General features: G+C 47.0%; 3 protein-coding genes across 11 annotated transcripts in view; 1 reads left to right on the top strand and 2 right to left on the bottom strand.

Moving 5' to 3' along the window:
- LOC144479158 (F-actin-monooxygenase mical1-like) overlaps positions 1-12,141 on the top strand; it is a 125,567-nt gene extending 113,426 nt beyond the window's left edge. For all 5 annotated transcript variants that reach the window (XM_078197724.1, XM_078197722.1, XM_078197723.1 and 2 more), the window contains 3 exons: positions 6,256-6,343; positions 7,427-7,500; positions 11,151-12,141. In XM_078197724.1, coding sequence (XP_078053850.1) covers positions 6,256-6,343; positions 7,427-7,500; positions 11,151-11,347 — 359 coding nt within the window. In that variant the 3' untranslated portion in view covers positions 11,348-12,141. The remainder of the gene's footprint in view (positions 1-6,255; positions 6,344-7,426; positions 7,501-11,150) is intronic.
- Positions 1-22,641, bottom strand: part of rpl10a (ribosomal protein L10a) — a 368,503-nt gene that overhangs the window by 164,037 nt on the left and 181,825 nt on the right. The window lies entirely within an intron of this gene.
- LOC144479157 (sphingomyelin phosphodiesterase 2-like) overlaps positions 15,893-22,641 on the bottom strand; it is a 103,412-nt gene continuing 96,663 nt past the window's right edge. For all 5 annotated transcript variants that reach the window (XM_078197718.1, XM_078197714.1, XM_078197715.1 and 2 more), the window contains exon 11: positions 15,893-20,955. In XM_078197718.1, coding sequence (XP_078053844.1) covers positions 20,609-20,955 — 347 coding nt within the window. In that variant the 3' untranslated portion in view covers positions 15,893-20,608. The remainder of the gene's footprint in view (positions 20,956-22,641) is intronic.

Genomic DNA, 22,641 nt, shown 5'->3' with positions numbered 1-22,641 from the left:
GAAACACAATGAGACCCATTCTCCCAAACCCTACAGAAACACAGTGAGACCCATTCTCCCAAACCCTACAGAAACACAGTGAAACCCATTCTCCCAAACCCTACAGAAACACAGTGAGACCCATTTCCCACACCCTACAGAAACAGTGAGACCCATTCTCCCAAAGCCTACAGAAACAGTGAGACCCATTCTCCCAAACCCTACAGAAACAGTGAGACCCATTCTCCCAAACCCTACAGAAGCAGAGTGAGACCCATTCTCCCAAACCCTACAGAAACACAGTGAGACCCATTCTCCCAAACCCTACAGAAACACAGTGAGACCCATTCTCCCAAACCCTACAGAAACAGTGAGACCCATTCTCCCAAACCCTACAGAAGCAGAGTGAGACCCATTCTCCCAAACCCTACAGAAACACAGTGAGACCCATTCTCCCAAACCCTACAGAAACACAGTGAGACCCATTCTCCCAAACCCTACAGAAACACAGTGAGATCCATTCTCCCAAACCCGACAGAAACACAGTGAGACCCATTCTCCCAAACCCTACAGAAACACAGTGAGACCCATTCTCCCAAACCCTACAGAAACACAGTGAGACACATTCTCCCAAACCCTACAGAAACACAGTGAGACCCATTCTCCCAAACCCTACAGAAACACAGTGAGACCCATTCTCCCAAACCCTACAGAAACACAGTGAGACCCATTCTCCCAAACCCTACAGAAACACAGTGAGACCCATTCTCCCAAACCCTACAGAAACAGTGAGACCCATTCTCCCAAACCCTACAGAAGCAGAGTGAGACCCATTCTCCCAAACCCTACAGAAACACAGTGAGACCCATTCTCCCAAACCCTACAGAAACACAGTGAGACCCATTCTCCCAAACCCTACAGAAACACAGTGAGACCCATTCTCCCAAACCCTACAGAAACACAGTGAGATCCATTCTCCCAAACCCGACAGAAACACAGTGAGACCCATTCTCCCAAACCCTACAGAAACACAGTGAGACCCATTCTCCCAAACCCTACAGAAACACAGTGAGACACATTCTCCCAAACCCTACAGAAACACAGTGAGACCCATTCTCCCAAACCCTACAGAAACACAGTGAGACCCATTCTCCCAAACCCTACAGAAACACAGTGAGACCCATTCTCCCAAACCCTACAGAAACACAGTGAGACCCATTCTCCCAAACCCTACAGAAACACAGTGAGATCCATTCTCCCAAACCCTACAGAAACACAGTGAGACCCATTCTCCCAAACCCTACAGAAACACAGTGAGACCCATTCTCCCAAACGCTACAGAAACACAGTGAGACCCATTCTCCCAAACCCTACAGAAACACAGTGAGACCCATTCTCCCAAACCCTACAGAAACACAGTGAGACCCATTCTCCCAAACCCTCTACAGAAACACAGTGAGACCCATTCTCCCAAACCCTACAGAAACAGTGAGACCCATTCTCCCACACTCTACAGAAACAGAGTGAGACCCATTCTCCCAAACCCTACAGAAACAGTGAGACCCATTCTCCCAAACCCTACAGAAACAGTGAGACCCATTCTCCCAAACCCTACAGAAACACAGTGAGACCCATTCTTCCAAACCCTACAGAAACAGTGATACCCATTCTCCCAAACCCTACAGAAACAGTGATACCCATTCTCCCAAACCCTACAGAAACACAGTGAGACCCATTCTCCCAAGCCCTACAGAAACACAGTGAGACCCATTCTCCCAAACCCTACAGAAACAGAGTGAGACCCATTCTCCCAAACCCTACAGAAACACAGTGAGACCCATTCTCCCAAAGCCTACAGAAACACAGTGAGACCCATTCACCCACCCTCTACAGAAACACAGTGAGACCCATGCTCCCACACTCGACAGAAACACAGTGAGACCCATTCTCCCAAACCCTACAGAAACACAGTGAGACCCATTCTCCCAAACCCTACAGAAACACAGTGAGACACATTCCCCCAAAATCTACAGAAACAGTGAGACCCATTCTCCCAAACCCTACAGAAGCAGAGTGAAACCCGTTCTCCCAAACCCTACAGAAACACAGTGAGACCCATTCTCCCAAACCCTACAGAAACACAGTGAGACCCATTCTCCCAAACCCTACAGAAACAGTGAGACCCATTCTCCCAAACCCTACAGAAGCAGAGTGAGACCCATTCTCCCAAACCCTACAGAAACACAGTGAGACCCATTCTCCCAAACCCTACAGAAACACAGTGAGACCCATTCTCCCAAACCCTACAGAAACAGTGAGACCCATTCTCCCAAACCCTCTACAGAAACAGTGAGACCCATTCTCCCAAACCCTACAGAAACACAGTGAGACCCATTCTCCCACACTCTACAGAAAGAGTGAGACCCATTCTCCCACACTCTACAGAAACACAGTGAGACCCATTCTCCCAAACCCTACAGAAACACAGTGAGACCCATTCTTCCAAGCCCTACAGAAACAGTGATACCCATTCTCCCAAACCCTACAGAAACAGTGAGACCCATTCTCCCACACTCTACAGAAACAGAGTGAGACCCATTCTCCCAAACCCTACAGAAACACAGTGAGACCCATTCTCCCAAACCCTACAGAAACAGTGAGACCCATTCTCCCACACTCTACAGAAACACAGTGAGACCCATTCTCCCAAACCCTACAGAAACACAGTGAGACCCATTCTCCCACACTCTACAGAAACAGTGATACCCATTCTCCCAAACCCTACAGAAACACAGTGAGACCCATTCTCCCAAACCCTACAGAAACACAGTGAGACCCATTCTCCCACACTCTACAGAAACAGAGAGACCCATTCTCCCAAACCCTACAGAAACAGTGAGACCCATTCTCCCACACTCGACAGAAACACAGTGAGACCCATTCTCCCAAACCCTACAGAAACACTGTGAGACCCATTCTCCCACACTCTACAGAAACAGAGTGAGACCCATTCTCCCAAACCCTACAGAAACAGAGTGAGACCCATTCTCCCAAACCCTACAGAAACAGTGCGACCCATTCTCCCAAACCCTACAGAAACACAGTGAGACCCATTCTCCCAAACCCTACAGAAACACAGTGAGACCCATTCTCCCAAACCCTACAGAAACAGTGAGACCCATTCTCCCAAACCCTACAGAAACAGAGTGAGACCCATTCTCCCAAACCCTACAGAAACACAGTGAGACCCATTCTCCCACACTCTACAGAAACACAGTGAGACCCATTCTCCCAAACCCTACAGAAACACAGTGAGACCCATTCTCCCAAACCCTACAGAAACACAGTGAGACCCATTCTCCCACACTCTACAGAAACAGAGAGACCCATTCTCCCAAACCCTACAGAAACAGAGTGAGACCCATTCTCCCAAACCCTACAGAAACACAGTGAGACCCATTCTCCCAAACCCTACAGAAACACAGTGAGACCCATTCTCCCAAACCCTACAGAAACACAGTGAGACCCATTCTCCCAAACCCTACAGAAACACAGTGAGACCCATTCTCCCACACTCTACAGAAACAGAGAGACCCATTCTCCCAAACCCTACAGAAACAGTGAGACCCATTCTCCCACACTCTACAGAAACACAGTGAGACCCATTCTCCCAAACCCTACAGAAACAGTGATACCCATTCTCCCAAACCCTACAGAAACACAGTGAGACCCATTCTCCCAAACCCTACAGAAACACAGTGAGACCCATTCTCCCAAACCCTACAGAAACACTGTGAGACCCATTCTCCCACACTCTACAGAAACAGAGTGAGACCCATTCTCCCAAACCCTACAGAAACAGAGTGAGACCCATTCTCCCAAACCCTACAGAAACAGTGCGACCCATTCTCCCAAACCCTACAGAAACAGAGTGAGACCCATTCTCCCAAACCCTACAGAAACACAGTGAGACCCATTCTCCCAAACCCTACAGAAACAGTGAGACCCATTCTCCCAAACCCTACAGAAACAGAGTGAGACCCATTCTCCCAAACCCTACAGAAACACAGTGAGACCCATTCTCCCACACTCTACAGAAACAGTGAGACCCATTCTCCCACACTCTACAGAAACACAGTGAGACCCATTCTCCCAAACCCTACAGAAACAGTGAGACCCATTCTCCCACACCCTACAGAAACAGAGTGAGACCCATTCTCCCAAACCCTACAGAAACACAGTGAGACCCATTCTCCCACTCTCTACAGAAACACAGTGAGACTCATTCTCCCAAACCCTGCAGAAACACAGTGAGACCCATTCTCCCAAACCCTACAGAAACACAGTGAGATCCATTCTCCCAAACCCTACAGAAACACAGTGAGACCCATTCTCCCAAACCCGACAGAAACACAGTGAGACCCATTCTCCCACTCTCTACAGAAACACAGTGAGACTCATTCTCCCAAACCCTACAGAAACACAGTGAGACCCATTCTCCCAAACCCTACAGAAACACAGTGAGATCCATTCTCCCAAACCCTACAGAAACACAGTGTGACCCATTCTCCCAAACCCTACAGAAACAGAGTGAGACCCATTCTCCCACACTCTACGGAAACAGAGAGACCCATTCTCCCAAACCCTACAGAAACAGTGAGACCCATTCTCCCACACTCTACAGAAACAGAGTGACACCCATTCTCCCAAACCCCACAGAAACAGTGAGACCCATTCTCCCAAACCCTACAGAAACAGTGACACCCATTCTCCCAAACCCTACAGAAACACAGTGAGACCGATTCTCCCACACTCTACAGAAACACAGTGAGACCCATTCTTCCAAACCCTACAGAAACAGTGAAACCCATTCTCCCAAACCCTACAGAAACAGAGTGAGACTCATTCTCCCACACTCTACAGAAATGGAATCAGATATTTGGATAGTCAAGGTCCCACATGGCAGGCTAGTCTGGAAGGTTCGCTCACATGGGATCCAGATAAAGCTAGCTAATTGGATTCAAAATTGGCTTGATGGTAGGAAGCAGAGTGTGATGGTCCAAGGCTGTTTCTCAGACTCGAGGGCTGTGACTAGTGGTGTTCCTCAGGGGTCAGTGTTGGGACCCTTTGTTATTCGCTGTTTATATAAATGATTTGGATGTGAATGTACAAGTCATGGTGCGTAAGTTTGCAGATGATACTAAATTAGGAGGTATCATTGATAGCGAAGAAGTTTTATCAAAAATTACAAGGGATCTTGATCAGTTGGGGAAGTGGGCCGTGGATTGGCAAATGGATTTCAATGCAGATAAATGTGCGGTGTTGCATTTTGCAAAGTCAAACCAGGATAGAACTTATACAGTGAATGGTAGGACCCTGGGGAGTGTTGAGGAACAGAGGGACCTAAGAGTACAAGTATATAGTGCATTGAGAGTGGCATCACAGGTTGACAGGGTGGTGAGGAAAGCGTTTAGCGCACTGGCCTTCATGAGTCAGGCCATTGACTATAGGAGTTGGCAATTGAGAGCCAACCGCATAAACGCAGTTGTATAAGCCATTGATGAGGCCACACTTGGAGTATTGTGTACAGTTTTGGCCACCCTGTTATAGGAAAGACATTGATGAACTGGAAAGAGAGCAAAGGAGATTTACGAGGATGTTGCCAGGATTAGTGGGCCTGAGTTATAGGGAGCGGTTGGCCAGGCTAGGGCTTTACTCCTTGGAACATAGGAGGATGAGGGGTGACCTTATTGGGGTGTATAAAATCATGAGGGGCAGAGATAGGATGAACACACATAGTCTTTTCCCCCGGGAAGGGGAATTGAAATCTAGGGAGCATAGGTTAAAAGTGAAAGGGGAAAGATTTCAATAGGGCCTGAGGGGAAACCTCTTCACACAGAGGGTGCTGCGTGTATGGAATGAGCTGCCAGAGAAAGTGGTTGAGGCGGGTACAATAGCAACATTTAAAAAGCATTTGGACAAATACATTGTTGGGAAAGGATTGGAGGGATGTGGGCTAAACATGGGCAATTGGGACATTCTCCCACACGCCACATATACAGTCTGCACTCGGGTTAAGAGGAGCTTCACGGGATACAGGGAATTGTGAGAAAGAGATGTCAAAATTGTTCATCCAAAAGCTAATAATGTTACTCGAGAAAGACGGATGTGTGCTCACAGGCAATCTGATACTCCCTGACAGCTTGCGGAGGCTGAGATCTATCAAGGGGTGGCATTGTTGGGTCTACCTGGTCCTAAACAGTCTTTTTGTAACAGGTGAGCAACAAGACTTGATGCAATCCTGGATCGCACTCGTGCAAGACAAGAACCAACTCCTGAGTGAAGAGTCAGAGTTGATGATACTGTGAGAACTATTCACTCCTGAATATATTCATTGTACTGTTTCTTAAAGGAATCTCTGCAACTTACACATAGCACAAGTAACCAGAGTTATCTTCACTATAATAAATAGAACAGGGAAACAGATCCTTTCAGCGTGGAATGTTCCAGAATAATAAACTGTCTTACAGTGATAATGTTACTGTGTCATTCACCCTGCAGGGGTGGGTCGATATGGGGGTTGGGTATGGTTGAAATGGGGGGGGGGGGGGGGTGAGGATGATAGATATGAGGGGGTGGGGATGGTGGATATGTGGAGGTGGGGATGGTGGATATGTGGAGGTGGGGATGGTGGATATGGGGGTGAGATGGTGTATACGGGAGGGATGGAATGGTGGATAGGAGGGAATGTGAATGCTGAATTGGGGAGTTGGATATGTGGGGGAGGGGACAGTGGATAGCAGGGAGTGAGGATGTTGATTGGGGGTGGGTATGGGGGGGTGGTGTTGACCTATATGTGGTTGGGGATGGTGTATGTGGGATGGTGGATATGGGGGTGGGGATTGTTTATATGGGGAGTGGGGATGGGGATATGGGGAAGAGGATCGTGGATATGGTGGATGGGAATGGTAGATGCTGGTGTTGGTGATTGTGGCAATGGGGGTGGGGATGATGGATATGGGGTGGTGTATATATGGGGGTTGGTGATGGTGGATGTTGGGGGGGTGGGGAGGGTGGACATTGGGTGGTGCGGATGATGGATATGGGGTAGGGATGGTGGGGATGGGGATGGTGGAGATGAGGGGGTGGGGACGGTGGGTTTGGGAGATGTATATAGGGATTGGTGGATATGGGGTGGATATGAGGGTTGGTGATTGTTGATAGGGAGGGATAGTCTACAGGATGCTTCTATTTTCTAAAGCTGAGGAGGAAAAAGAGAAACATTCAAGGAAAGAAGGATCTTTGTAGTTTTAATAGAGAGTTTGTACATGAGACGGAGAGGTGGTATGGAGGCTGTCAGTGGGGTAGTTTCTGTAAACTGTGTATAACTGTGGAAGGCCCATTGGTCACAAAGAAGACTGAACATATTTTATGTTTTACTACTCAGTGGCCGTGAGCTGGAATTAGAGGACCAGAAAAGCAGACTGGAACAGGAACTAAGGCGGTACATGGAGATGGATGGTAGGTGACATTCCTCTACATATCTCTCCTTATTTTCCACAGTTCCATACTCCTTCTCCATTCACCTCCTCACCAGCCTTCCCTTCCCAGGCCCTCCTCTATTGGTTTACCTGCACTGGACATTGAGAACATTTCCATTGAAAATGTCCCCTGTTGTAGAGCAATGGGAGCACCAGGTGGCAGTGTTGAGGGAAACTTTTAAAAACAATTCCCCAATTTCCTATTGCTTTGCAAAAATATATTTTATTCATAAAATATCTGAAAGAACATTACAAACTTTTCAAAATGGCTATCACAGGAAGTGTAGAATATCCAGTCATTCTACATTAATCAGGTTGCACTCTGAGGTGTTTCACTGCGCTTGTGATATATGTAATATTCACTGTGTACATCCAATGTGAATTATACAGTCCGAGGGGGTTCTATATATTTCCACTCCCCTCAGTTCACTATAGCTAGTGGGCTTTAGACTTCACCTTCCCCCACTGCGCCTCTGCAGCAGCTGCCCCAAGCTTTAGTGCGTCCCTCAGCACATAGTCCTGGGCTTTGGAATGTGCCAGTCTGCAACAACTCTGCACCGGAGGATCAACAGGTTTCGGGTGGACCAAAGAGGGTCTTTCACCGAGTTGGTGAACCTCCAGCAGCAGTTGATGTTTGTCTCGGTGTGCGTCCCTGGGAACAGCCCGTAGAGCGCAGAGGCCCGCGTCACAGAGCACCTTGTAATGAACCTCAACAAATACCACCATATCTCCCTCCAGACCTGCTTTGCAAAGGCACATTCCACAAGGAGGTGGAGAGCGGTCTCTCCCCCACCACAGTCACCTCGGGCAACATGCAGATGGGGTGAGTCTCTGGGTCTGTAGGAAGGATCTGACGGGGAGGGCCATTCTCACCACCACGCTAGGTCTTGGTGCTTGTTTGGAGGTTCTGGTGATGAGGCGTTCTGCCGATGACTCTGACAGTCTGATCAAGGAGCTGTCCAACAGGATCCACCACCTCCTTTTCCCGCAGGGTCTCTAGGATGTTACGTCCAGAGCACTGCCTGATGGACTTGTGGACAAATGTGTTTCTCTGCATAAACCTTTCCACAAGGGGCAGGTGGTATGGCACGATCCGACTACTTGGAGCATTCCGCAACAGCGTGGCCAGACCCATCCTTCGCAACACTGGGGACAGGTAGAACCTCAGTATGTAGTGACACTTGGTGTTTGCGTACTGAGGATCTATGCACTGTTTGGTGCAGCTACACACAAAGGTGGCCATCAGGATTAGAGCGATCTTGGGCACGTTTTTTTCCCCCTTTCCGGCCCTTCAAACGCGGTCCATTTTTGATCCCAAGATGAAGAGGAAAATGGCTCGGGTGATTGCCAAAGCGCAGGAGTGAGGAATGGGCCAGACCTGCACCAGGTACAGCAGCACCAAGGGTGCCTCACACCTGATGACTAGGTTCTTACCTGCAAGGGGGAGGGAGCATTGCTCCCACATACCTAAGGGCGGAATTTAAACGGCACGTCCGCCCAGGTTCGCACGATCCTGTCCGAGGCCAAAGGAGAATGCCGTTCTCCGAGCCTCGGCTGCCCCCGGAATCGGGGCGAGCGTGCTGGTAAAATTCCGGCCCCAGTTTTTGATTCATTTTATATTACTCATTCCTTCCAGTTTCTAATGCACGTCCTGGTCGCTCTGAACCATATCCCCAACCACCTCCAGGCCATCTGACCTGACGGTAAAGGGGACAAAGGGTTTGGTCAGTTCAGTTGCCAAAGAACATGGACTCGCTCTTGCTGTGAGTTACCTTGGCACCCAAGACCAGTTCAAACTGAGATCAGTCTGTGCACCAACAGTGGATCCAAGCAGAGATCATCCTCTCGTCAAGCTGTTACCCCACTTGCTGAGTTTGGATAGCGAGTGCTCGATCCTGTCCTCACTCAGCATTCACACAAAGCACGTACAGAAAGCTGACTGCGTAGACATGTGAAGCATGAATGTCAACAACTAGGGTCTAAAAATTACAATAAATTTACAGCACAGAAACAGGTTATTCAGCCCAAAAGGCCCATGCCAGCGATCCTAGCGAGCCTTTTTAACATGGGTGGCAATGGAGTAGCGGTAATGTCGCTGGACTGGTAACATTCGAGACACGGTTTCAGATCCCACCACGGTAGCTGCTTAATAAATATGGAAAATAAATCTGTCTTAGTAATGGTGACTATGACAACTATCATCGATTGTTGTAAAAACCCATCTGGTTCACTAATGCCCCTTAAGGAAATCTGCCATCCCGTCATTGTGACTCCAGTATGGTTAACTCGTAACTGCCCTCTGGAAAGGTCTATTAAGCATGGACAATTAGGATGAGCAACCAATGCTGGCTTTGCCACTGACACCCACATTTCACAAAAGAATAAATTAAATCAATCGGGATTTGTGTGAGGATTGCTGAGAGATCTGTCTTGGAGTCCACACACTATCCTCTATCTGAGGGTATGAGTCAGCCTGTGCGAAGGCCAGGAGCTTTCTCAAGCCACCAGCTCAGAATACGAGGGCAGAATGGGAGATCTGATTTTCGTTTCCATCCACTGCCTCACCTTCCTACACCACATCCTCCCCAGAACAGCACGGTGAAGATTGCTGTGTGTGTGGGACTGAGAATGACAAACCATTCTGTGACAAAAAAGCCTGCCGCTGCCTTCAGCGTTGTTTGCTTACTTGTGAATGATGCTGAGATAAGAGAATGTTTGTTAAATGCTGCTGGGTGTGGGGGGAATCCATGGGGAGCAGCAGATGGAGTCACTGCTAAGATTGCAGCTACACACAAACACATTGCTCACCCATATCCCTCCCTGGGAGTTCACCTCTACAGGCCAGACCAGAGATATTGATAGATCTGAATACTAAAATATTATTATGATTGTGATACAATCCAGTGGATCTCTGAATGATCAGATATGGGTACACACATCTTTCAATCAGTGAGTTCCCGAGCTCCGTTTTACACAATAAGGTAAAGTCGCCATAGTCCAGGTCACCATAGGCTTTGAGGGGGGAGAGGTGACTGGTGCCGATTTAACCTGAGGGTCACCACATCTCAGGCGGGATAGAGAAGGTGGGACCTTCCTGAATAACCTCAACTGTTACAGGAATTGAACCCACACTGTTGCATCACTCTGTATCACGAACCAGCCGTCCAGCCAACTGAGCTAAACTGACCCCCATAAACAATAAGGAATTGATGTGTAAAGGCTGGCTGCTTCCCCATGAGGAGGAGAAAGGAAACCCAGTCACCCTACAATAGTCAGTAACATGGGAAGAGCCCCTAAACTGTCTTCCTCTGACATACAGGGATACTGTTTGACACAGACAATCTACATTCAAACCACGTCGACATCTGAAGGACATTGGCAATTAATGACCAGTCTATAAACACGTTTGTGGGCAACTGTTGTGTGAAGGCAGACTGGGGCAATAGAAAAGAAGCTGTCTATAAATACATTTTCAGGTGCCCCGTCCATGGCAGGAATCACAGTGGGAGGGATGGATAATTTGATGGGCCTGTTGACTTCAGGCGGGATTTTCCAGGACAGGAAAGTCCCGCCCAAAGTCTTATTTCTTACATCTTCTGACATGCTGACCATTGCCTCTCCGCCCAACAGAATCAAGGAAGACACAGAAGGAGCTTCATGAGGAGGAGAGGATTTTCAAGGAAATGATTGAGGTGGTCAAGATGAGGGACAAACTGGTCACATTCCTGGAGCAGCAGAGACTCGAGGAACAGGAACAACGTGTGGTCGTGGTGCCAGGGGCAGCAGCCAGAGACCTCACCCCGGCCGCCACCATCTCCTGGGTATGAAGGTAGCTTGTTAATCTCAAGTGGCCCTAGATTATTCCGCTTGGAGAGGTAGTCCAGCGGAAAAGCCTTACCTGGGCTTTACCTTTGAATCTCCATGGAGAACACCTCAGCTTCTATATTTACTGAAGTGAATTCTGGAATATTTCCCAGTAATTTGTAATTTAGCAATCAGGCCTTATCACTGAGGCCTCTTGGAGTATTGAGCAAGTGAGGACATTTTGTTGCTCAGCCTGGGACCCTTGGCCTGTCTCCCTCGCCCACACCGTTCATTGTTTGCAGTACGTTGGGGGATCAGAACCCAGGCCGAAGGAGGTAAACCTGCGGCTTTACCTCAGACATTTTTCTGCCTTAAATAAGTTGCAAATAGATTTTGGTTTTCACCAGAAATCCTCAAAATGGTTTGTTCTCAAACATTCCATTCAAGGTTTTCTCCTCGTTTGAAATGCTCTGCTTTATCTGACTGGCATCAAGTTGTCGATATGAAAGGGAGCGACAATGCTTTACCCCAGAGCTGGCACTGCATGAGGGCGCAGTACCCAGGAATCTGCTCATACAAATGAGTAACACAGCCTTTGCCACTAGCACAGCTCAGACTGCACTGGGTTATTGGAACTGTTCCCAGCAATACACTCTCACAAATTTCTGCTCATCATGTATATTCCCTGTTTAATCAAGCGCCATTGTAAAAAAAAAATCTCATCGGTTGGGTTCTACATCAACCGTGCATTGAGAATAATGTATGTTTTGTTAATTTTGTGCATTGTAAGTGCTGAATAAAAAGGAATTTCCAAGTCTCTGGTCTGAAAAGTGTTTTGATTTTAATGTTATGCAACCTAACCCGTCATGTGACCTTCAGTCAGCTTCAGCAGAATAACTGAGGTTTGAAGAGTCATTCTGCTATTCTAGTGACTATTCCGTTCCCCCCAGTGATCACCATTGGCACCTCTCTTCATTTGGTGGGAGTGCATCCATTCAGCACGATGCCACCAGAATTAGAAGACACTAACATTGTAAAAGGCAGCACTTCACAGCGCCAGGGACCTGGGTTCAATTCCAGCCTTGGGTGACTGTGTGGAGTTTGCACACTCTCCCCGTGTCTGCGTGGGTTTCCTCCAGATGCTCCAGTTTCCTTCCATAGTCCGAAGATGTGCCGGTTAGGTGGATTGGGCATGCTAAATTGTCCCTTAGTATCCAAAAATGTGTAGGTAGGGGGAATTAGCCATGCTAAATTGTCCCTTAGTGTTCAAAGGTGTGTAAGTTAGGTGGATTGTCCATGCTAAATTGTCCTTTAGTGTCCAAAGATGTGTAGGTTAGGGGGATGAGACATGGGAAATGTGCAGGGTAATGGGGAAACGGCGGGGGTGGAGGGGGTAAGATACTGTTTCCAAGAGTAGTGCAGACTTGATGGGCCAAATGGCCTCCTTCTGCACTGTAGGGATTCTAAAGGAGTTTTAGCCAAAAGGTCACACTTTACCCAATTGCTCCAACACAATCATCGCATGCAGCATTTGAACCACTTGCAGCAGGGACGAGTTGCTGCTATAGTCGATGCTATCACTAAGTGCGGAAAGACAAGAGCAGTTACAATTACTGCCAGTTAAAATGTCTATGTTTATAATGGACAGCGTGATAACCATTTGCTCAACAATTTCAAAAGTTGCTGCTTCTGGTATCTTAAGCCTTCAGTTTATTTGGAGTTGAAGCAGCTATGTTTAGTTCTCACCTTGTGCAGGCAAACTGAATGCCAAAATACCATCCCATCTTGCAGCAGCAACATGGATGTAAATCTTCTCTTGCTAATTTGTATAGCCCTCTGCGACATATTAGCTGGCATTATTAGCACATTGTGGGATCAGCTTGGAATGCACTGCTCCTTTCATTAATGTCATCTGTTAACAAACACTGCACAGAGGCTTTCATGTTGAAGTAGAAAGCAATGGCAACTACTCAATGATTGTGTTAAGGCATCCAAAACAAGAATTACACTGAATGCTTGCCAGGAATAGCAGAGGAAATTAAACCCAGTCTGAGTAACGCGATGCACGTCTGGCTTTTACAAGAGTATACGTTGGGAATGGTACAGCAGGATGATATCCGAGCGTTCTGTAAAATACATTCATCAAGGCGCCGTTATATAGGGCTGCTGAGAAATAATGTTTTTGCATTTTTTTAATTAGCTTATCGGCTGTGATTTATTTGCATCAATAACTCAAAAGCTAAATGACAAACTTCATGCTAAAAATGCACAACGGGTGGACTAGCATCGGAAACAGCAAGTTTTTAGATGGGACTCTCTCTGGGTTAGATGCTGACGGATATGCTGTAGATTTCTAATGCTCAATATTTCTTACCATCGAGGTTCGTCAGTTTGACATCTGAAAATGCCAGCTGGAGCCCAGATTTAGTGATCTTTAAATCTGTAATAAGCTCCTTGTAAGTTGACCGGAGCCAAATGATTCCCTTTTATGTGGAATTAAAGTTAGAGTGAGGAGGGGCTTTAAAGCAAATACTTTGGGTGGGTAGAATTTTTCCCAAACTTGCACAGAGTGTTGGATTAGGTGAGAAAAGCTGCGTGCAACTTGACAGTCTCACAGACGCCTTTCCCTCACCTGGAACAGAGAAGACTGAGGGATGACCTGATTGAGGTGTTCAAGATTATGAGGGGCATGGACAGGATGGTTCCCCTTAGTTGAAGGGTCAGTTACGAGGAGACAGAAGTTAAAAGTGAGGGGTGGGAAGTTTGGGGAGATTTGAAGAAAAACCTTTTTACTCAGAGGGTGGTGACGGTCTGGAATGCGCTGCCTGGGAGGGTGGTGGAGGCAGGATGCCTCACATCCTTTAAAAAGTACCTGGATGAGTACTTGGCATGCCATAACATTCAAGGCTGTGGGCCAAGTGCTGGCGAGTGGGACTCAGTGGGAAGGTCAGGGCCTTTCATACATTGGTGTAGACTCAATGGGCCGAAGTGCCTCTTCTGCACTGTAGTCTTCTGTGACTCTGCAATTTCAGAGGCTGACGAGGATCACACAGCCAGCTGGAGGGGCGGGGCCTAAACACACCAGCAACACGGGGATTCCAAGAATGAGGTGCCATTTTTAAAGGGCACCTACGGAGATCAGACCCCCCCCCTTCCTCCAACTACAACACCAACAATGGGGTTCGCTCACCGCGCCCCCCCCCAGCCCTCTGCTGTCCTCTGGATTCTTCCCTCTCCCCCACCCATCACACAAAAGGGGAACCCCAGGGTTACCGCCCCCCCCCCGTCAGAGTCCCCTTGGCACTGCCCCTTCAATTGGCACTGGCCACATGGCAAGAGTCAATGCCAGGATGCCAGGTGGCAATGCTCAGCCTTCTTCCTCAATCCCCGGGGCCTCCTGACACCTCCACGTCCTGGGCATGGTCTTCACAATTAGTTTTTTGCTTGATTCACACCAGAGTGACGTCAGATTGCCCAGCGAGAGGAAGCATCGTGTGCAGATGCTTCAGCATCAAGCCCTTGAATGATATTAAATGTATTGAAATGAATGGAAATCAGGTTCACTCCCACACTGGGCATGAGCCTAATCACATCACCAGCAGTGGCACGGGGGAAGATCTCAAACTACAATTTCGCTGACGCAAATCCCATTTTAGCCCTCTCGCAAGATTCAGTGCTCTTGGTGGGATTTGCATTCATGGCGAATAAGGTCACTAGATTGCAGCCCTTGAATCAGGGAACTTGCTGGCGGGGTTGGGTTGTGGTGGGGGGGGGGGGGGGGGGAAGCAGGGCTGCAGTGATAGGCAAGGTTCTGTCAACTGAACCAAGAATAAGGACACAATTGGTGTCAACACCCGAGGAGAAAGGAGGGGGATAAGCAAATAAAATTATCCCTCCTGATTATTGTCCAGTTGCTGGAAGTGCCGGTGTGGATGGGGAGTGGAGTGAAATAGGAATGCCGTCATAGCAAGTCTCATCAATGAATGATGGCCATATAGGCAAGGTGTTAATGTTTCTGGGAAAGGTAGGGTGCGGATAACATTTGAAAGGAAGAGAAGTCAGTGTGTAGGTAAGACTCCTGTTTATTAGTTTGCCAATTTACTTCAGCACCATGGTACAGTAAGACATTCAAGTGGGGCAGTGAAGTGGAACCTAGTTGGAGTAGGGGATAATATCGTTAGGGTGGTAGACATTGTTTCCTGCAGATGAGAGCACGAACCCCAAAGGATGTGTTGCCTGCCCAGTGTCAGGTTAAGGGCATCTCCTTGAGGCTGGACAGGAAGGTAGAGTGGGAGGGGAAGGATCCAGTGATTGAGGTCCACATGGGTAAGATTTGAAAAGAGGTTCTGCTGAGGGAGTATGAGGAGCTTGGGGCTAAGTCAGAAGCCAGTGTTTTAATATCACTGACTCATTGTGATACAGACGAGACATGTAATGTTGACAAATCAGATACACAACTAACAACTTTTGGTTGCAAGCATCCAGTTGAATTTATCCACAGAAATCAAACTCTAATTTGCCATTGTACAGCCTGGGATATAGAAAAGAGAAAGACAAGTTTTATCATGTTCTTGCAAGCTGCACAACCATTTATTACAGCAAATAAGTTCACAATAAAATCAGCTGTAACAAATGGATCAGAAAGAGCTGATAGAATGGGTTTTTCTTTTTAAGTCTTCCTGAGACTAATCATCTAAGAATTAGGCCCCGACACATAATGCAAATGAGATGGGTTCTCGATTTCAGGTTGCTGTACAGCACACAGGAACCTACCTCTGCAGTCACTGTTAAATTAAAAGTGTTCCAGCACAAACTGGGTTTTCTAACACAATGCACCTATTACTAAATAGAATGGAGGGTTCTTTTAGGATGGAGCTGTCTGGTGTACACTCACACATATAGATATACACAAACCAATACTAGTTATTTCCAATCTAAACCAATGATTTGTCCCCCCTCCCCCTTCTGAGTATTGTCTATCAGTGTGGAGGAGTAGGTTAGGCATCAGGTTGGTTCAAAGTTAGCCCAGCCTGATGGAATGAAGGCCTCTTGTGTTGGCTGAAAGGGTCGCACTTGAGAACTTTCTGACCAGTCTCATCCGGCTCCGAATGAGTATAGCATCATTGTTTAAAAGGGTACCCAATTTATCAAGAAATTGGCAATTTTGCAATCAGAGATGGCTAATATATCATAGAATCCCTACAATGCAGAAGGAGGCCATTCAGGCCAATTGAATCTGCACCAACTCTCCAAAAGAGCATCTTACCCAGGTCCTATCCCCATAGCCCACTAATCCATCTAACCTACACATCCTGGGACACTAAGGGGCAATTCAACATGGCCTATCCACTTAACCAGCACATCTTCGGAGTGTGGGAGAAAACCCGCCCAAGCAAGGGGAGAAGGTGCAAGCTCCACACAGTCACCCAAGGCTAGAATCAAACCCGAGTCTCTGGCGCTGTGAAGTAGCAGTGCTAACCACTGTGCCACTCTAGTACGGGGAATGACAATGACTCATTTTTGGAGGAGGGAATATATTTCTGAGATTTGGGCATGTCATTGGGAAAGGGAAGAACCTCTCACCACATAAAGTGGTCCTATGCCTAGGTGTGCTTGAGGCAGCTACCAAGTACCCAACAACGATGATAGACACTCTCCCCACCTATCTCCTTGATCAGAATAGAAACCCCATCTTCAAACAGATATTTAAGGAGTGTTGAATCATACTCTTGGGAGCCAAGACTCACGTGGCTGTGCAGGAATGCCTTATTGAGAGCTGCAGCATTCTCCTGTGTGATGGGTTGGGTCTGAGAGAAGAAACGGGCCAGTAGTTAAGGAATATGTGTGGAACCACAACTACAATGATGCCCAGTGTCTGGTTGTTTATGGCCAAGAGCAGTGGGGAAACCACAACATTTCAAGAGTTAGGCACTGGATTGGATTGTTATATACCATTGTTCCACATTCTACGGATAGGTCAGCAGTTTGGGACTGAGCACACAGCTCTGCAATTCCATAACCACCCCATCCTGAGGTTCGGGTCGAAGCATGTTTGCCCACAACCAGGTAGTCCCACTACATTCTTGTTCTCAGGTGTTTCACCGAGGCCTATCTGAGACTGCAATACTGAGGCAAACATTTCCACTCAGAGAAGGTCACGTGACAGAAACCATAGCCGCTCAATTTACTGATCAGCTTCTAGTTACTGAACACAATCTCTCCAGCGCTTGAATTATGAGGAACAGGATCCAACCAAAAGATTTGCTCACATTTTTCAACAAGTGCTTCCTTCACCATCCATAATTTTATACATTGAATAAAAAACATACACACACATGAGGAAAATAACATTTCTTCAAGGCATTGTTTCAAGCAACCCATCAGTGCAGGCTGGTTACATGATCCAATATAAAGTCTTATCATCTTCAACTGCATCAAAAACTCCCACCCAGAGCATGGGCAGGGCTCACATTATATTAACAATATATCTTTCATTAAAGGTCATGGATGTTTTATTCATTGTAAATAGGCAATTCAAACTCTTATTCGCTGATTAACTCAATAGGCACTTTCCGTCTCGATACAGTTACGTTAGCGGCATTGAGAGAGAGAAGCCAGGCCTAAAGTTTTAATGTAACCGGTAGAGCTGGATGGTGCATTCAGTTGTCAAACCTTCAGAAGTGTCCAAGAATTAAAGATTAAACTCCTGTCAGAAACTCAGGAAAAAAACCATCGATTGTATTTATTCTCATATTTTCAAAAACATTACTACCATTAATCACTTCATAAAATTATTGGAGATGGGTAAAAGGCTGCTTAACTGACTGTAGGCAATTCTCCAATGGGGTACTGACAACTTATTCTTTCATGGGAAGTGGGCATCGCTGGCAAGACCAGCATTTATTGCCCATCCCCAATTGCCCCTGAACTGAGGGGCCATTTCAGAGGGCAGTCTAGAGTCAACCACATTGCTGTGGCTCTGGAATCACATGTAGGCCAGACCAGGTAGGGACGGCAGACTTCCCTCCCTAAAGGACATTAATGAATCAGATGTTTTTTTTACAACAATTGAGCGTAGTTGTCACGGTTATTACTGAGACTAACTTTATAATTCCAGATTTTTAATAATTAAATTTCAATTCCCCCAGATGCCATGGTGGGATCTGAACCCCTGTCCCCAGAGCATTAGCTGGGGTCTTGGAATTACTAGTCCAGTGACATTACCAGCAAGCCACTGTCTCCCCCAATCCCATTCTATAGACTTTGGGGAGGGAGTGTGCAGTGAGGATGGGCATGGAGGAAAAACAACAATTGGGGATAGACAGCTAGAGGCAGGAAATCATACCATAAAATCTCCAAGAATCAATCAAAGCAGAATGGCTAACTCTCGCTGGTCTGTGCAAGCATGGGAAGAGCTCATTGCCTCCAAAGGTGTAAGTGCAGAATTAGAAAACAAAGATACGGAACCAGAAAGGTTCAAGCAAGACTTGGGACATGAAGTATATTTTTTTCTATCCCAAAGTAGATGACATCTCGAATAGGCTCGAAACAAAAGCAGTTATCTCCCAATGCATTTAAAAACGATGTATAAACATCTATTTAAGAATGGAATTGAAGGTTATTTCGGAAAGAATTAAATCTCAGAAACACTCAAATGAACGCAAAGGCGGGAATTTTACCATCCCGCCCACCACGGGAATCGGAGCAGGCGAGGGGCGGACTGTGGAAAGGTCCGTTAATCTCGGGTGGGGTTTTACAGTTTCGGGATGAGCAAGGCTGGAAACTCCCGCCCAAATAGTCCCAGTTCTGGTGAGGTCAGGTTTTTGAGAGATTTAACTGTTAGGAGAGCAATATTAGAAAGATCTCCTGTCAATTCCCTTCAATTACTTTTCTGGGTCAGCTATTCTTTTTGAATATTTATTTGTTGTCCTTCACTAATCCCTGGAGGTTAAATGTCCCATAGGGACAGTCCAAAATAGTGTCAAATTTTACAAAGAAAACAGGATCTCTTTGTCCTTATATGCACTTAAAACCATTTCCGAAATTGAACTAAGACTCTGAGGTTGGTAGACATAATGGGGTGGGGACCAGGAACACTGTTTTGACCCAGAGAGAACACTACTGGATAAAACCCCTTTGCACTGCAAGAAAATAAACTCTCATGAATAAAATCATGTTCTTCTCTCATTCCCAGTTCTGGGATAAGTGCTGTCACCTAAAGCCTCCTGACAATCAGCTCAAAATCTGCAAGTCAAGTTTGGCTCTGAAGGCTTCACTGAGCCGGCGTAGCTTTGGTTGCGATGTTCACCTGGACATTCCTTCGCTAACAGCTCTCAGGTAACGCAGGTAAGATCGGCATTTATTGCCCACTGCTGGGTGTCTTGAAACGTTGGGGATGGACTTTCCTGCTGAAATGCCCGTGTCCGTACCTCCTTGTAACACTTGATACAACTGAGTGACTCACTGGGTTATTTTACAGGAATGTAAAAACTCAACCGCTAAGAGATCGGAGTCACATGCAGACCAGGCCAGGAAAGGAAAGCAGCTTTCCTTCCCTAAGGAACATTAGTGAGCCAGTTGTGTTTTTATGACAATCCAACAACTTTCAGGTCACTTTTACTGTTGTTTTATAAATATATTCAACTTCTCAAACTGTCACGGGGGGAGGGTTGGGAACGGAACTCGTTCTCCCGATTGCAAGTCCAGTGACATAACCACTACACTCCTTCATCAGAAACTTCCTCAGTTCCTGACTCAGGATTATTTCAGGGAGAAATGGGTTGGTGAAGGAGCCGAGATGGGGGGGAGGGATAGATTTCCACCACCAGATCAGACCTCCCTGTTATAAACTGGGCCTCTTCACAAACCAGAGCTAAGATACAGGGGATTTCTGTGCAAATTCACTGTCTTCACATTCTTAAATAAAGGTTAATCAGATAAGGTGGAATAAAAACGGAGTGGAGATGGAGGGGGGTGGGGGGGAAAGAAGGGGGGGGGGGGGGGGGAGAGAAGGGGGGGGGGGTTTACTGTGCACTGGAAGCGCACTTCATCAGGCTTCCATTGAGTGAAACAATTAAATTGTATCAAATCCTAGCTTCTGTTCCCTCTGGACCTGTACAGCCATCTGGAATGTATTTGACAAATGAAGTCACATAATTAACATGCAGGATTGAGATCACACAATATCATTGAGATCTGCATTCGCTATAGATTGTGCAGGGGAGGTCTGATTACAACCTCCAGCTCCAATTTAATCTGGTCTGAAACATGTCCACTGACTTCCGCTAACGACTCAGTCGCTCCTGCAAAGCCTGGATGGCGTTCCTCATTTGGTCCTCTGTGCCTTGCAACATCTTCACCTCAATGGTATGGAATACATAGAGAATACCGGCGAGCAGGACCACAGCAAAGGCCACCATCCCCAGGATATAGAAGGATACCTTGGGGAACGAGTTCTCTGCCATGGTGGTGACAAGTGGTATGATGGCTATGACTATCTCCAGGAGCAGTAGGATGAAGCCCAGGATTGCCATCCTGCCAGAGGAGTAGCGCACCTTCTCCGCCCCGTGAATGCCGATTTTCAGCTCCGCCCGAGCCTCGTTTAGAATGTCCACAAGCTGCGGGTCAGTATCTGCAACAAAATCAGGCACTTAGTACAGCATCAACAGGGCTAAAGAGGTTCCAACCACCCATCATAGAATCGTTGCAGCACAGGAGGCCTGTCCCGTGTGCGCCAACTCTTCGAAGGAGCAAGTTACCTAGTGACACTCCCCTGCCTTCTCCCTGTAGCCCTGCATAGTCTTCCCTTACAGTTAACAATCCAATTCCCTCTTGAATGCCTCTGTTGAACCTGCATCCGCCGCACTCCAGTGTATTCAGATCCTAACCGCTTGCTATATGAAAATGTTTCTCCTCGTGTCACCCTTGCTTCTTTTGCCAATGACTTTAAATCTGTGCCTTCTGGTTCTCGATTCTCCCACCAATGGCAGGACCAGAAAGATCCCGCTAGCGTGAAGAGCTGGAAGATTGCACCCAGCATTTCCAATATCAATTCCCCTTATTAATTTTAAACTCTTCAAGTGACTGAATTACCTCCACTTTCAGCGTGACCCGAGCAACAGATGCAAAGTATTCATTCAATATCTCAGCAAGTTTCTATCTCCAAGCATAAATCCCCTATTTGGTCCCTAAATGACCCCATTCATCCTTTACCACCTTTTTACTATTTAGACATCTACATGAGCTCCCAGTCTCTTTTCATACTCTCTCTTTGCTTCTATTATTTGTTTCTTCTCTTCCTCTCTGGACCTTTTACATTCAGCCTGGTTCTTGGTTGTATTGTCCACCTGACATCTGTCATCAGCACAATTTTTTTTCTTCTTCATTTCAATCTCTATGTCATCCAAGGAGCTCTGGATTACTTTGCTGTCCCTTTAACTGTTCCCAATCTCTCTCTTCTCCGGAGGCAGCCCATTGTTTGGATACCATCGTTCCTGCCAACCTTTGATTCCAGTTGAACTGGACCAGATCCTTTCTCAACCCACTGAAGGTGGCTTTCCCCGAGTTAATTATCCTTACTCTGGATTGCACCTTGTCCTCACCTATGGAACAATGATCACTGTCCTCTAAGTATTCCCTTACTGACACTTTATCCACGTGTCCCACCTCATTCCAAAGAAGCATGTCATTGGACTGCAAACCTGCTGCCGTTGAAAATCTTCCTGAACACATCCCAGGGACCTTGCCCCTCTCTGCCCTTTACATTACCGCCATCCCGACAAACAAAGATTCAGATAATTAATAAAAACAGGAAACGCTGGAAAAACCCAGTAGGCCTGCCAGATTCTGTGGACAGAGGAACAGAGTTAAGATTCAAGTCTTCAGAGGTGAATAATTAAAGACATCTATCGCAACTATAAGTCTTGCACCTTTCTGTAATTTCCTTGCATTTTCTTTTCCTCTACATCTTTCCCACTGGTTGGGAGGGGTGGGGTGGGGCAGGGGGGGGGGGGTCTATAGACTACACCAAGCAATGTAATTGCACCTTTTTTGTTCCTGAGGGCAGCATGATGGCATGGTGGTTCGCACTGCTCCCTCACAGCACCAGGGACCCAGGTTCAATTCCGGCCTCGGGTGAGTGTGTGGAGTTTGGACGTTCTCCCTGTGCCTGCGTGGGTTTCTGCCGGGTGCTCCGGTTTCCTCCCACAGTCCAAAGATGTGCGGGTTAGGTGGATTGGCCATGCTAAATTGCCCCTTAGCGTCAGGGGATTAGAAGGGTAAGTGTGTGGGGTTACGGGGATTGGGCCTGGGTGGGATT

Source organism: Mustelus asterias, chromosome 25, assembly GCF_964213995.1.
Source record: "Mustelus asterias chromosome 25, sMusAst1.hap1.1, whole genome shotgun sequence".
Taxonomy (NCBI): Eukaryota; Metazoa; Chordata; class Chondrichthyes; order Carcharhiniformes; family Triakidae; genus Mustelus; species Mustelus asterias.
This window is presented reverse-complemented; position numbering and strand designations above follow the sequence as displayed.